The sequence below is a fragment of the Rhamphochromis sp. 'chilingali' genome, assembly GCF_963969265.1.
Source record: "Rhamphochromis sp. 'chilingali' genome assembly, chromosome: 3".
Taxonomy (NCBI): Eukaryota; Metazoa; Chordata; class Actinopteri; order Cichliformes; family Cichlidae; genus Rhamphochromis; species Rhamphochromis sp. 'chilingali'.
In genome coordinates this window covers 31,906,740-31,923,451 of record NC_137931.1, presented here as the reverse complement: position 1 = coordinate 31,923,451, position 16,712 = coordinate 31,906,740, and the positions used below count along the sequence as shown (strand labels likewise).

At 38.6% G+C, this 16,712-nt stretch overlaps 1 protein-coding gene across 1 annotated transcript; it reads left to right on the top strand.

The window, feature by feature from the left end:
- Positions 1–5,171: 5,171 nt before the first annotated feature.
- scinla (scinderin like a) lies at positions 5,172–16,585 on the top strand. The gene is made up of 17 exons (XM_080877806.1): positions 5,172–5,328; positions 6,179–6,371; positions 6,472–6,626; positions 8,979–9,140; positions 9,256–9,405; positions 9,520–9,606; positions 10,679–10,811; positions 11,716–11,804; positions 11,912–12,124; positions 12,202–12,335; positions 13,141–13,231; positions 13,810–13,980; positions 14,077–14,251; positions 14,331–14,446; positions 14,587–14,664; positions 14,759–14,819; positions 15,383–16,585. The coding sequence occupies exons 2-17, from the start codon at positions 6,194–6,196 to the stop codon at positions 15,526–15,528; spliced, it is 2,139 nt and encodes a 712-aa protein (XP_080733932.1). The 5' UTR covers positions 5,172–5,328; positions 6,179–6,193; the 3' UTR covers positions 15,529–16,585.
- The last annotated feature ends 127 nt before the right edge of the window (positions 16,586–16,712 follow it).

Here is a 16,712-nt window from a genome sequence, read left to right as displayed (position 1 = left end):
TGATGTTGCTGTCATTTGGTATTGCTAAATCTATCACTATGGCCATCTTCCTCTGCTTGTCCACCACTACTATGTCTGGTTGGCATAGTATACAGATGTTTCTGTACACTATGCCAGACACTTTGTTATGGCGTTCCATGTATGCCCTGCCTGCTAGCATCTTGCACCCTGCTGTTATGTGCTGGATTGTTTCAGGGGCATCTTTACACAGCCTGCACCTTCGGTCTTGCCCGGTGTTGTAGACCCCAGCCTCTATGGATTTTGTACTTAGAGCGTGTTCCTGTGGTGCCATGATTAGTGCCTTTGTGTTGTCTTTCAGTCCAGCTTTGGATGTCAGCCACTTCCTCTATCTGCTGGTGGTATATACCGTGCAGGGGCCTGTCCTTCTATGATGTTTCCTCCTATTTCTTGGGTTTCTGCTGCCTGAGGTATTCACTGAGCACGCTGTCAGTTGGGGCCATCTTCCTGATGTACTCGTGGATGCTTGTTGTCTCATCCTGTACCATGGTGCTGACACTCACCAGTCCCCTGCCTCCTTCTTTCTTTTGGTCGTATACAGTTCTAGGCATTCCAGGACCCATGTGTGAGACACTGAGTCTTAGGGTTTCTTGTACTCAGTCCAGGCAGTACACAGGTTGATTAGTCTGGTAGCTGGTGTTCTCCCCCTCTTTTTGTTGCTCCTGCCAATTCCATTCTGGGCCCCGCTCATGTATTGAGCCATGTGAATAGTCATCGTAGCCGCTATAATGCCTGATAGGCGCTTCCATGTGGTACTGAGGCAGATTATTGGTAGTTGGATGGGAGCGGTCCCTTCTGGGGATCTTTGGGGAACAGGATTGTCTGGTCTTCAGCTAGCCCTTCTGGCTGTGTCTCGTCCATTAGCTGGTTCATCTATGCTGCCAAATACTCATCGAATGTAGTTAGCTTCTTTAGACAGGAGGTGTGACTCATGTCAGGGCCTGGTGCTGTCCAAACCTTCATGCTTGAGATGTCTGCCACTGTGATGGTTACTGGAACCTGTTCAGAGAGGTTCCCATCTGCTCTTAACTCCACTAGTTTGCCACATTGTTCCTCTGCTACTGAGAGTAAGGCAAGGCAAGGCAAGGCAAGTTTATTTGTATAGCACAATTCAACAACAAGGTGATTCAAAGTGCTTTACAGAGACATTAGAAACAAAAACAAATAAAAAGCATGATTTAAAATTGATTAAAACAAGCAAACAAACAAACTAATTAACAAACAAACAAAACAGTATATAAAATCAAAACAGATAAAATCAGAACAATAGATAAAATCACCTTGGATGGTTCAGTGGAAAACAGCTGATTTATTCTCCTGGCTTCTAACTCTTTGGTATACCTCTTCAAGTGGCTTGGCAAGGTTGTGAGCCTTAGCTTGGTCTCAGGTATGGGCAACTTGCTATCTGTATGTCTTTGGACTGTGCAAGGAGTACATCACCTAGAGTAAACCCACACAGTAATTTGAACCTATTGCTGTGACGCTATAGTAATGACCACCAAGCCACCACGCTGGCCTTCTCTGTACCAGTTTTATTCTGAGGTAACAGCAGGTAGACTGATTAATGCTTAAGTGTATATAAATAGGCTTCTGGCATTGTTTTAACCATTTTAACCAAAGGAAGGGTTCAGATACCATAACGTCTTTAAAAATTAATTATTATTATTTATTTTTTATTAATTAAGCTATTAAAAAAATCTTCACTTGTCTTGTTTTTATTCAACCCTCCTTGTTATTGGGAATGTAGAAATTCTGTTAAAAATCTGCATTCCATAAAAATTTAGTCATATGTATAAAATTCAACTTACACAGTTCACTCACGAGAGCTTCCTATGATTAGTACATTTTATATAAAATGAAATGAGTACCCCTTCAGGGACTTGAGAAGTCTGTGCATTCAGCCTGGCTCAGTTTTAAAGCTGCTGATTTGATAAATTCCATCTATTTTACAAATGTATGCAAGTTCCCCTTTAACTATGTTTCAGTGCTGTCTTTTCGTAGCTAAGAATATGTTCATGAACACACTGAGGAGCACAAATTCAGTTTGTACAGTCCTGACCCTCACCTCCTGTTCAACTGCACACTTTAGGTGAACTCATACACCGAAGACTGAATACCTTGTCCTTTGCAGCATTATGCAGTATTCCAGCTGAGTTATTGTTCTCCTTCTCTGTATCCCGTATGAATCCCATATACATCTAAAGTAAACCTTGGTAAAAAAAAAAGGGAAGGGTGTTGTGATGGGCCTCATGGAGATTTTGCTTAATCCAGAAATATTGCTTTGCAAAGTTCATCTAAATATAATAAATAGAAAACTTGCTGCCTTGCTTTATTGGTCTTTCAAATAAGTCAGAAGTAGGAGTTCAGTGACTGCACTAAAAGCTGAGGCTTTGTTATAGAAAAATATATTGCTTTAAAGAGCTATTCTGGGAAAACACACACTGGCTTTTTCCCAAGAATCAGATAAAAAGAGTGACTACCTACAACTATAGCAAAGAGTAATCAGCTGCTGTGGTTAAGTACAATGGTTCATCCATTACCTGTTTCCTTTGCCTTCAGGCTGCATTCAAAACTAATCTAACTGGATGTTTAGGAGTGTCAAGTTAACATGTTATAAAAGACTGTTTAAAACACTGAAATGCTGGTATTGTATCAATATTGCATATACGGTATAAAAACATTGTAAGAATTTATATTATTTATCTTTTTGCCTGGTTCTGTACAGCCATGGTGAAAGATTCTCTGGACCAGTCTACTACTGGGCTAACACTGAGAGACAGATATTCATGCTCACATGCACACCTACGCCCAATTTAAAATCACCAGTTAACTTAACATGCATGTGTTTGGAGTGTGGGAGGAAGCTCAAGTGCTAGAGGGAACTCACACAGACAGGCCACAACAGGCTAGAGAATTCAACCCTAGTAGAAACTTTCCGACTTGTAAACAGAAACACTACAGACTTGTATTTTATTTATTTATGTATTTTTTTACTTTGGTTTAAAACAATTAGTTTAACAATATCTAAAAAAAATCAGCTCTATCTACCTGTAGATTAAAGTTAGTGATAAACACTCAGGTATACTAATCAGTTCTACTAATACCACGGACCTCTCTTTGATGGCTGTGAAGGATTTTCTATATGAATGAGTGCTGAACAATTCTGAGACAAACCTACAGTCAGTTTTTACTCACTGATTCATGTAGCCACATGCATACCAGGGAGAAGCTCTGCTATGTAACTGTGTATGCTTCAGTGCATTATTTCAGTAAAATGCTGCTGGGAACTAGTTAACAATTATAGAACATGAAATGCAAGGATGTTTTAGCCCCACTCAAGTTAAAACAAGTAGGATGCAATCGGCAGCCTTTGTGCTCAGTCACTATGAAAGGATTGTGTATGCTTTTACTTGTGGAGGCATGGCGGTATGTCCCAGACACCGACTGTGTGTGTTTTGTGTACACTGTTAAATGGGGCAGAATGTGCTGATGCAGCTCTGGCAGTGGGAGTGATGGAGTCAGCCCTAACCTGAGGGGACTGGCGGAGCTCAGAGGAGAGATTTGTGCCTTTGCTTTCTGTCAAGCTGCCACATGGGAGTCCGAGTGGTCGCTAACTTAAGCTGCTGACAGACAAGTGACACACGATCACACCCCAAACTCAAATGCATCCCCAACCAACTATGTGATTGCTACATCAACTCAGTTTTTTCAATCACTGGTCATACAATCCATTTGCTTCCAGAAGAAGGACAGCTGTTCTTGCCATTACAGGTCCAAGTAGGATTTCGGAAGGAGATGATTCAGCATCCTGTTTTTGATCCTTTTGAGACGTTATTGTATTTATTGTATTGTATTATATTTTTCTGGACCACTTTGTTGGAATTTGAAACGTTTTTGTAATATGAGATAAGGATTTAATTGTCACTCTAAGTATTTCTTCAGTATGACTTTATGAATTTCTCAATGAAAAAGAAAATGTTGGCTTAAATAAAAGTTAAAAGTTTTTCCACACCTAATGCACACACTTTATGGATAAATGCATGGATTTCATCAAAGGTGGCTCCAGTCAAACCACCCTCTTCCATAAAACTAAATGTCACTCATTCAAGTGTTGCATTAAAAGTAAATAAATCCCCCCCACCAGTAAAATGAGAGACTTTGTTTGAGTTATTTTTGTTGTGTTGTACAACCAGTATTGCTGGTACATGAACATTCAGACACGAATCTGTTAGGTGTGGCTGTGTGCAGGCAGGAATAGGACCCAAGGTGCAGACTCCGGAGACAGATGTGAACTCAAAACAACTTTAATGTTAAACTCAAATATAACATAACTGGAAAAATCAAAATAAACTTACACCAGGAGGAATGACAGAACACACAGCTAGGAAAACGGTAGATCGCGACACGGACACAGAGAAACACAGGGCTTAAATACACAGAGGGAGCAATCAGGGAATGAGTAACAGGAGGGAAACACAGCTGGGACAAATCAGAACTGACGAGACCAAAGAAGCGTAAACTGAACACACTGAGAAAAGACAGAGACCTTCAAAGTTAAACAGGAAACACATAACACAGACTGAACAAAGACACAGCCTCACATGTAGGCACTACAGAGGGAACAGAGACGTGGGACCAGGGCAGACACAAACACTGAGTGGACACGGGGATATAGGAACTAAGGATACACATAGACGCGAACTAGACAAGGGGATGCAGGTGATAGGGGAGACAGAGCAACTAAAGAAGACAGAGACATAAACCATGAGACAGAACTCAAAGAAACCAAAAAACTAGAAAATATAAATAATATCATAAACTCAAAAACCCTGGGTCGACGACCCAGGCATCCTAACAGAATGTTGGAAGAGGTGGAGCTTTTTTTAGCACTGCCCAAAACAGGGCTATAATCAGACACTTTACACTTTACAAACTATATAGTATTCAGCATCTAAAGCTGTAAGATACATAAATAATACATAGATAATAACATAAAAATGAAATTCGGCAGAATTTGGTAGAAATCCACCGCTCCAATTTAATCGAAATAGGGAAGGGGGAATACGGAACTGACCTGCATACTGGGCTTTCAAGACGAAAAAAAAAAAGCATTCCAAACAACTAAACCAACTCAAGGGCGTTGTTTTCCATCACCCGCTGTTCTGGGATGGGCGAACTGACACGCCTCTGTCAACGCGGATGTTTGTCCAGCCTATATAGCAGAGGACAGCTCAGGAAACCAGGGCGGAGAACTGGAAGAGCAGCAGCGCATCTTCTTAACACCCAACATCTGTCTACGGTCTATACCAGGTAATATAAAGTTTTCTTATGTGCTGCAGAACGAATGCTAATAACTCGCTGGCAGTTAGCCTTTCACACAGCATTTATAAAGCGATGCTTACAATGCTGAAGTATGCTACTCTAGAAAAGCTCTTCCTCATTTTGCATTAAGGAAGTCAAACTAAAAACTATTTTCAGTGTCTGTAACTAGTTACGTTGAGGATAAAGAGAGAATGCGTGAATAAACGTGCTTATCTTCTTACTGGTTAAGCTTTTAATATAAATTTCGTCGATAAACTGTTGTTTATTGCATTTTTCCTTGTGTCCATATTTTACATGGTTGGGTAGAAAACTGCACAAGGTAGTAGTACCGTATTATACAGGCAGAAGATAACCTACAAATGCCTGCTTTTGTGGTTGCTTGTTGGGAGCGGCTCTTCGTTCCCCCACAACATAGTTTGCCACTGAGAGCAGACACACCTTGTGATATGCGTACCGACCGCAGCTTAATTAAGCAGCGCAAGCACCTGCGTTACAGGTTAAATAACAGATACTGCAGAAAAGGTCTTGAAAATTGCATTCTTAACAGACATGGATTCAATGAAAAGTAACTGAAATAGTAATATAAAATGTTGTGATGTGAACTACAGATGGCTTTAAAAGAAAGTGGGGATCAGCAGCTTTCAGTATGAAGGCAGATTTTATATCTATTTATATATAAAACTGGGGCTCCAACAATCGATTATTTTCATTGCTGAGTCTCTAAATTGTCAGAGAATGATGTGAAAATTGCTTCTTTTTGCCAACCAAAAGTCATATAATGGTAGCTGTTGGCCTTGCTGTGACCTGAAGATTTTAATGAAGACAAATCACCTTTCAGGTCCTCATCATCACGATGGCACACAAAGAGTTTGAGACTGCAGGGAAGAAGCCTGGGCTGCAGGTGTGGCGGGTGGAGAACATGGATCTGAAACCTGTTCCCCCTGCACTCTATGGAGACTTCTTCACCGGAGATGCTTACATCTTGCTTTACACCACCAAGGCTCCCTCATACAATGTTCATTCATGGATTGGTATTGGATTCTCTGCTGACAACCTAATAGCTAAATTCCCTCCCTGTCAATGTTCTGTTTTATTTTCCACACTGTTTATTTACCATCCTTTTTATCTTAGGCGATGAAGCTTCCCAGGATGAGAGTGGGGCAGCTGCCATTTTCATAACTCAGCTGGATGACCACCTGCAAGGAGCTGCAATCCAGTACAATGAATTTCAAAACCAAGAGTCAACCACCTTCCTGGGCTACTTCAAGTCTGGCATCAAATACAAGGTGAAATTTGCATGCGTACTTACGGTGGTATAAGTCATTTGAATTTGTTTGCCTCAGAAAGGTAAAAGTTGTGAGTCTAAGCTACCAAACCATGACTGTGACTTTGTGACAGTTTATTGGATGTCTGTCAACTCTGTAAATATACTGTTACAGCTTCAGGGAAGGAAACAGTTCTAAAAAGTCATAATTCACCACCCACGCGACTCCAAAATGAGCGACTAGTCTGACTGGGACCTTGCTCTTGTTTGTCATAGGAAAAGGAATGATCATTCTTCCTTGAATTTGTCCTTTAAACAGGGTTTTTTTCCCCCTGTTAGACATGAGCAGGTCTTTTCAGGACAAGCAGAGGAGTATAGTCACTGTGTGCAGGATTCGAGGCATGTTATAACACCTTCTCTGTTTATCATGTGATACACACTGGCCCAAAAGAATTTTTCCCTTTCACAATTCCTGGAAAAGGAGAGGCAAAACATGGCGACATACAAGAGTCTGAAATCTTTCTTTATATTATGAGAATTTGAGTCTAAAAACATTTAGATAGTCAGGGAGACCTAAAATATTATGTTGAATATTATGGTGTCATGCTGTCCATTCTAAAGAACACATTCTATAAGCCTCAGGTTTGAGAAGTTTGGTGAACACCTGGGTTTCCTTGAAATGTAATATATGAGCATAAACCATTTAAATGATTAAGGCACCATCTTTTAATTCTGTATTTACTTCTTTTTTATGTGTTCACAGTTTTAACAGGGTCCTTAGACTCACTGATCAATCTCCAGCATTAGAACTGCCTTAGTAATTGCTACGACCTGCTACGACCTGAAGACAGCTGTTTGAGATAATGCTCGATGTTATCATGATTGCTTCATATCATTCGTGCATATTTGTCAGCCACATGTTTATGCAGCTAAACCCCTATCTACCATAGCCAAAGCTGTCACGAGAAGTAATACTGGGTTTAGAACTATTTTTAAGAAATTATTACTTTATTGCATATTGATGATCATCCTGTATAAGTATGATAACTAGAGGACCAGAACTAAATGGATGGTGGAATTCAATAAAGAACATTCCCTGCATTTTTACACCACTTGTTCATTCAAAGAGGGGAAATCCTGGTTACTAACTAGTTTTCCTGCCTCTTAGCACTGGGTTATGAAACTGTGTTAAGAACTAAAGGACTAGTATATAAAATAAAAACAGAGAGCGAAAAAAGGTCCAACTATTGTGCTACTTAAACTATTGAGATATGAATAAAAACAGTGCTTATTGGAATGAAAATGGCACGGAAACTTGTGTTTTCAATCATCATGACAATTCAAAGCACCTGCATTTGCTTCACTTTTCAGAATCAAAGACTACATATTTTTTTATGTTTAGCATACTGTGTATTTATGTGCTGGACTGTTTCTAGGAACTGACTTCCTAGAAACAAAGCTAGTTGTCTGTCAGGTTTGCCATACCTGCTCTTGCCTTTTATTTATGTATTTTTCCAGTCAGCGGTAGGATTTGCTGACATTTTGTGCACAGTGTAAACAAACGAGTAGGCGTGATCTTTAGAGATTATGTTGACTTTAAAGAAGTGAATTCTTGCAACTAGAGCAACTACAGACATAACAGCGGTGTCAGCTTTCTAAAACGTTCATATAAAAAGCACTCCGAAAGCACAGACCTCCTCTATAAGCAGCTCACTGTGCTGTATTTTGTATATCAGTTAAGGGTACCTTGATTACTAAAAGATTATACAGGAGTGGGTAATGGATAAAAGCTATTGATTTGTAAATAAGTGGACATGAATAACTTTAGCTTATTATATTATATTATACTACAGTCTATTTCTAACTAACTAGGCAGGTCATCTTCTTTCTACTGACAGTACTTTCTTTAAAGATATAACATGCTTTTCAGTCAACTTGAAAGAAAGGCAGATCTAAAATTTAAAAGTGAGGACACAGGTCAAAGAAGACATGCTACTTGGATGGAAACTATAATGTGATATTTAGATCCCAGTATACCAGTGTCATTTACTTTTGCCAGTACAAATATAGTAGAATTTTAAGTACTGTTTTAAAGATAAAATACATTTTTATTAAAGTTTGACCTTGAAGAACAGGTCAGAGGTCCAGGAAGGGGAAAAATGTCAGTAAGAAATAGATTTAAAAAGCTGTATTTAGCATTAGTATCACTTTGGCTTCCTATCAATCTATTGGCCTTGCAGGAGAGGTCAGGGGTCAGATGTGACACAATATTTTAAATCTTTATATGGTACTTTATACGGTACGCTGCCAAAAACATAACTTATGCGCTTAGATCACTTACACAGAGCATAACTCAGATTTTTTTTTAACACAGAAAGGTGGAGTTGCCTCAGGCTTTAAACATGTGGTAACCAATGATGTAGATGTCAAACGCCTGCTGCACTTGAAAGGTCGTCGACCAGTCAGAGCAACTGAGGAGGATCTGTCCTGGCAAAGCTTTAACAAAGGAGACTCCTTCATCATTGATCTGGGAAAGGTGATCTACAATTTAAAATGTTTTACAGAGATCGTACAGAGTTTAGATGTTGCATTTTGTCATCTCAACCTTATTTACTTCTTCTTTTCTTTGCATCTTCTCTGTGAATTAATAGAACATTTACTGCTGGTTTGGCAGTGAAGCAAATCACTTTGAGAAGCTCAAAACCACTCAGATGGCCCGAGATATTCGTGATAATGAGCGAAATGGCCGCGGTGAAGTCCATACAATTGATGAAGGTAAAGAGCCAGAAGCTGTGACAAAGGTAAGTTTTAGTGACTTCCTCCTTGTTTAGAATCATTGTGACTGTAACAAATAAGTTATTTGTCTCATTTGGTGGCTAGAGAGGATGTTAAGTACAATGTTGTATTCATTATAGGTACTTGGACCCAAGCCTGATCTCGCACCAGGAGGCAGTGATACAGATGTTGAAAAGACAAACAGGAACAAGGCGTCACTTTATCTGGTAAATACACACATACAGAGAAGCCCAAAAAGTCAAGGAGCAGCAGTGAAAAAATTTCTACTTGTATTACTTTTTAGTCTAGTAAAAGGCATTTCTATTGCAAAATTTCATGTTGGCTGAACAGCTTAAATCAGAAGTTCTATTTCTAAAAAAAATGTCCACGAATTTGATTTGCTCCAGTTTTGCAGCCCTCAAGCTCCATGGACGCTATAAATCTTTGTAACACCTGATTATTCATGTTATCCTGCCATTGTGTTTTAAAGAGCCTCGGGGGTTTCTCAGTCTTCATGTGCCCAAAATACATCCAGTGGAGTTGAGATCAGGTGATTGAGGAAGAAATGCTCTTAAAGATCTCAGCCCATCTTAAATGTTTAGCACAGTATAGGTTAATAAATGATGGTGGGTTTCTTATTACCCCTGATGCTATCCATCCATGCACTGAGATCTCCCCTGCACAGCCTTCTGCTGGCAAGACTTTTGCTGATTGCATTCTCTCTTACCTGTAGTCTGCGCGATTGTGGTTGATGCTACAATTTCCACAGATTCTTCTTATTGTCATGGAAAAGCCCATTAAAACTGAAGCCCTCATTCAAGTGCAGAGTTGATGCTGAGTTTGATTTCACTGTGCTGAAAAGAGGTGCAGTGGCTGCAAGGTGATTTCCCTCAACACGCCTCTAATGAATCAATTAAAACGTTTCATCTGTTCTTTGTAATACAGTTTTATCTGAATGCTGCTTCAGTGGAAATCCTACCTGCGTTGTGTATTGCTTTGTACACAAGGCAGTCAAGCATAGTTAATGCCACTATACCATGTGCTTCAGATGAATCTGATCTAGCTAACAATAGAGGAAAAACTTAAATGTTTGATTTTCTTCATTCCTTCCTGTGTGGATTGTGTATAGGCTTCTGTAATTTAACACTATGGGATCATTTCAAGGTTTAGATGAAAATATGAGAGATTATTTAAGACTCTGTCAGACTTTCAACCGTGGCGTATGGTCCCTTGACATGATCCTTGTAAATAAGACATTCAGATGACAAATACAGATGCTCTGATCTCTCTGCTGTCTAGATTTCTGATGCTGCTGGTGCCATGAAGACATCTTTGGTGGCTGATAAAAACCCATTCAAACAAGATATGCTCAACCAGAATGATTGCTACATCTTGGACAATGGATTGAATAATAATATATTTGTCTGGAAAGGTATTAAGCTTTTACATCTGTTTATTTCTACAACTTCTCATCTACTATATTAATCAAGTCTCTGCTCATTTGAGTAAGTTGTTACTAACTCTCTTTAGCGTTAAACTCTTTGTTTAACGCTAGAACCTAGAAGAATTTTAAACCCCAAGTACTGTCAGTGGGTGTCAGTTTGACCCCATCCTGCAACAGCAATACTGGGAAAGAAAATTTTCCCTTTTTTTGAAGATTAGTTGTCATCAAATTAGAAATATAATTAATATAAATTTTTACATGCAGATCAGTATGGATTGTACAGATAAAATGTGTATTTGAATAAACTAATAAACAAAAAGGTGCAACAAATAATTATAGAATAAGACTGTTATTAGGAAACGCTAAAACTGAATTTGAGCTCACTGTGAAACAGATCAAACAACTCATTGGTGATATTTCATGACTGACCTCATAGTTGTCTACAAAAAACATAAATTTTGAATATATTAATTACTATAAACGGATAACACTCAAAGTTGTCATATTGCAATAATGACTTTTAAATGAACAGGGAGCACCCAGATTTGAACTGGGGACCTGTTGATCTGCAGTCAAACGCTCTACCACTGAGCTATACCCCCTCTGTCACTGAGCAGCTTTCATATGGAAATATGTGGTTCTAGGTATATGTGGTCATAAAGCTTTTTCCTACAGACCCCCAAATTTCCTGTTTGATAAACAAGCCTTTTATAGGAAAAAAAAAAATCATGAAATATGAAATGATGTGGATTTATTTTAACAGAGTTACACAATTTTTAAAAGAATCATAATGAACCATTTGATGGTTTCTACTGTTAAACATACATGAGTCATTGACTTTGATTTGACCAGTTTAACCTCTCTGATCTCTGTACCAAACTTTAATCTGCAGGACAGAAAGCAAGCAAAGAGGAGCGCAAAGCAGCGAAGGCTGCTGCTGACAAGTTTATCGCAGACAAAAATTACTCCAGTAAAACTCAGGTAATGTTAGCATGTAGTGATCATCTGCTGCCAGAACTTCATCCTTCTGCTGTCTCATTGTGTTTATGACTTAACGTGTTTTTCGTTGTTTATTATGTCATGTGCAGGTCCTGATAGTGCCAGCAGGGAGTGAGCCCACCATGTTTAAGCAGTTCTTCTTCAAATGGTTTGAAGGGAATATCACAGGCCCAGGGCAGACCCACACAGTTGGTCGTATTGCCAAGGTGGAGCAGATTCCCTTCGATCCATCCAATCTCCACAACAACCCCGCCATGGCTGCCCAGTATGGCGTGGTTGATGATGGCTCTGGGAAAGTTCAGGTACAGTAACCAGCTTGACAGTGTTTTATTTATTTTAAAAATTAATAAGTAAATGCAACATTGGTGGATGTCTGCAGATTTGGCGTGTGGAAGGAGGCGATAAGGTAGCAGTGGACAAATCCACCTATGGACAGTTCTTTGGAGGTGACTGTTACTTGGTGCTGTACTCTTACAACAGTGGAAGCAGAGAGAAGCACATCATTTACACCTGGTGCGTAAAACATGCTCAATGTGGCAGAATTGTTCTTTTAAGGGGTACAAGGCAAAGATTCCTGCCTTGGTACTCACTTTCTCTGTTTAGGTGAATGAAAAATGTAAGCATGATATGAACTTGTGACACAACACACACAGAAGTAAAGCCACTGAGTTGTAGAGCATACTGGTCTTTGTAACAAGATTTTTATTCATGAAGGGTTTGGGTTTGATATAGAGAAATTTTGCTTTATCTTCAAGCACTCTTTAATATGATGCAGAATTTGTAGATGAACCAATAAATGAAAGTGATCAAAGCTGGTGGGATTGTTCAGTTGCAGGCATGTTAGGCAGGGTTTATACACATTGACCCATTAATGATTCTAAAATCCTGGAAGGAGACACAATCCCCTTTGAGGTTGCTATGCCGACCCCTTCTGAATCAGCCTAAAGCAGTTTTAATGTTTCTAGAATTAAATGAGTGCCAATATTAATATAATCTGAGAGTGGAATGCAAATGTAACAAATTTCATCACATCCATTCTGTCTGTCTGATATGATGATGCCACAGAATGAAAACAGTTACCAGTTATAGTACTGCTGAAATCTCATGACATTGTGATTAAAAAAAAAACCAACAACATTAATGATTTCTTAAACTTGTGGTAAAATAATAAAATATAATTGTGGGTAGTCAGTTTATGTATTTAGTGTTTTTGTAAGCTGTGTGAGGGTGCTGAGAGAATCAAGAGTTTTTGAAACATTACTTTTATGCCTTAATTGTGAATATCATATTTAATTGTGCTTAATTTTGCTTGCTGTAGGCAAGGGCAGAAATGCACTCAGGATGAACTGACTGCTTCGGCCTTCCTCACCGTCAAGCTGGATGATTCCATGAATGGAGTAGCAACACAGGTAAGATTTTTCCAGATTTCAAGTAAGAGTTAAAATGTTAAGAAATAAAAGTACCTGGCAACAGTTAGTGAAAGGAATGATGCAACTCTCAGGTCCATCTTTTATATTATGAACAAGAAGCAATAAAATACACAACACACTTGCAAAATCATTCACATTAACAGACTTTTTTTCCATTTTCAACCAACAAATCATTAAGTTGACCTTGAAGACTTTGGTGGATTTAAACCAGATTTTAATGGAGTGTTAACATGACCCCACTCAACACACCTACAAAATGTTATCAGAATTCATTCAAAAATGTTTGAGCTATTGTGTTTACAAACTGACACGATGACATGCATGCAGACACTACCAAAAACATGACCTCCTTGGCATCTTGCAGCTGTTAGCTTAGTATACAAACTGGAGAAGAAGAGGTAGGTTGATGTTTTTAACCTTCATACAGAGGAACTGCTGTCCCCTGTTTTCAGTCTTTACCCTGAGCTCCTATTAACCAGCTCCCAGCTGTACTTAGAGGTAAGTCTGGGATCAGTCTCCTCATCAATTTTAATGACTGTGTGGCTGTATCTCCGCAGGTTCGGGTCACTCAAGGTAAAGAACCCCCCCATCTTGTGAGCTTGTTTAAGGACAAGCCCATGGTCATCCATCAGGGTGGGACATCCCGCAAGTGTGGCGAGACTAAGCCAAGCAGCACACGGCTCTTTCATATCCGCAAGAGCGGCAACAATACCACACGAGCTGTTGAGGTCAGCCTCATTTATTACACCGAATGTTAATAAACTGGTTCTTTATAATGAACAGATGCCACCACTCCTCCCTATCTTTCTGTCACACCCACACAGGTGGAGCCCACTGCATCCTCTCTGAACACCAATGATGTGTTTGTGCTGAAGACTCCTGATTGCCTTTTCCTGTGGAAGGGAAAGGGTGCAAGTTCAGATGAGATGGCTGCAGCTAACTATGTTGCCAGCCTCCTTGGAGGAACTGCTACTGGGGTGGAGGAGACACAGGAGCCAGGTAAAGAGCTTTGATTTCCACAAAGTAGTATTTGTGAGATGTCCCCAGTAGAAAACGGTCCTTTTCTCCTTGTTTCCAGCTGTTTTCTGGGCTGCTCTGGGTGGTAAGAAAGAATACCAGACGTCCAAGGCCCTTCAGGGAGTGGTCCGACAACCACGACTGTTTGGATGTTCAAACAAAACTGGCAGGCTAACAGTGAGTATTCAAGTGTTCATCAATCAGATTTTTTAAATGTAAGTAGTTATATTTATATAAACAGTTATATTGTTTTCTTACCAACTAGTTTAACAATTTTTAAATGGCCACTTTGTAATTGTGTGCTGATCAATTTTCAGGTTGAGGAAGTTCCCGGGGACTTCTCACAGATCGATCTGGCAACTGATGATGTCATGATTCTGGACACATGGGATCAGGTATAAAAGCACTTTTGATGAAAGACTCGAGTTGTAGCTAGTTGATGTTTTCCTCCTTTTGATCCTTGAGCTCTTTGATTACTGTTCCCATCAGATCTTTGTTTGGATTGGAAACGAAGCAAATGAAACGGAGAAACTTGAATCACCTAAGATGGGTAAGAGAAAACTATTAGACATGAGAAGGAATTACAGAAATACAGCAACGGGGTCAATTCAGAGAGAATAAAAACATATATAGAGGGAATCATTTTCCCAGAAAATAAGGCATGAATTATAGATATTAATTCTGATAGCAAATATATTTTATTTGAGATAACTATTGTAAATTTATGAGTAAGGAAATGACCAAATTTACCTAAAAACAATTTCTTTAGATTAATATTTGAGATTATTAATTTACAAATTTATTTTCTCAAAAATTTGACTATAAGCTCAGAAATTTAAGACTGTTTTTTCTCATATTATGTTGTTTGTAAATTTGTTGATTTACTCTCAGAGAATAAAATATTTTTGCTGGACATTTAAGATTTTAATCTTGCAAATTTATGACTGAATAATTTTAAAGAATATTAAATAATATTATTTTACATTCATTTCTAAATTTACCACTCTTCCTATAATTTTAGCTCCAATTTGAATGTGGTTATAGTGAATGGCCCTTTAAGCCTACTGTACAGAAGAGACCTCAGTTCACAAATACATCCTGCTTTCCTTTCAGCCAAACAATATGTGGATTCAGACCCCTCTGGCCGCCGTGGTACCCCCATCACCATCCTTAAGCAGGGGGAAGAGATCCCGTCCTTCACCGGATGGTTCCAAGCTTGGGACCCAAAGATGTGGTCCCAAAATCTTTATGCCCAGTAGAATTAAATTGGAATAAACGCATATTTTAAGCATCTCTGAAAAATCTGGATAGTTTTGATGTTTGCCATTTTTTGTTGACCTTGAAGCATAAATTGGCACCTAAGATGGAACTTCTCTGCAGGTAAAGTGCAGATGCAAATATGTGCTTGAAGCTGTGGTGCAGGTTAAAACGTAACCCATCCGATTTCCAACCCATTTTTTCAGAGTAAAAAAAAAAAATATATATATATATAGTCAAGCTACTATTTAAGAAAAGAAAAGTACATTGGCTTTTACACAAAATAACATTACAATGTTCATAAATGTTATAGAAGAGAAGTAATAATTAATTTAAGGCAATATCTACATAAGTGCATTCAGGCTCTTTTCAGCAGCTGTCAGTGCTGTGTTCCAGCAACATGTGTAACCCAAAGAAAATGTATCATCTTAAAGTTTTTCTAATAAATGAAGGCTGTTTGAGGCTATAGGAGAAAATGACCAGATAACTGAAATTTTCATACAACAGCTTTAGGTATTCTCATGACAAACCAACAAAATTTGGCTCTTGGAGATATCATTTAATGAATCTGTCATTTAAGGACCTGTGAGGTGTCTGCTTTGGAACCAAAAGGTTTCTGATTTAGCTGTCCTACTCAGTTGTGCTCTCTAGTTTTCAGTCAGAGCCACTTATTCCTGTTTTGTAAAAGCAGTACACGTTATTTTTTTGTTTTGTTTTCTTGAGACTATAACCAAACTCACTGACTCAGTTTCACAAACTTTAGATGTGCTGAGATGATTGTAATTGAATGATTAATGAATTTAATGGGATAGACTTGCTTTAGGTGACTCAGCGTGCTATTACAACAGATGAATGGCAGTTGGTGAAAACGGGCCTGTGTGTGTGTCAGCATAGATATAAAAAAAACCAATGTTCATGTTAAATATTAATAGCATTTCTCATCAACTTGACTTTAATTTTCAAAAATTATTTTTTATCTCAAAACTTTGAGCAGTAGGGTACATATTTAAAAAACCGAATTTAATAATTCACAGCCCACAGTAAAAAAAAATAAAATAATACAATGTTGAGAAAGTTTTATTTGCTACAGCAATGAATGTTTTTTTTCATCTACTTTACATCTACTTTTAAAAAAAAACCCAACCCACTACATTGTCTAGATTAAGTGTGGTCTTACAATTTACTC

Bases quoted from the DNA above. Each gene is read 5' to 3' on its own strand.
- scinla (XM_080877806.1), top strand. From the start codon at position 6,194: ATGGCACACAAAGAGTTTGAGACTGCAGGGAAGAAGCCTGGGCTGCAG. The intron at 9,141-9,255 runs GTGATCTACAAT...GTGAATTAATAG, and splicing joins TCATCATTGATCTGGGAAAG to AACATTTACTGCTGGTTTGG. The intron at 9,607-10,678 runs GTAAATACACAC...TCTGCTGTCTAG, and splicing joins ACAAGGCGTCACTTTATCTG to ATTTCTGATGCTGCTGGTGC.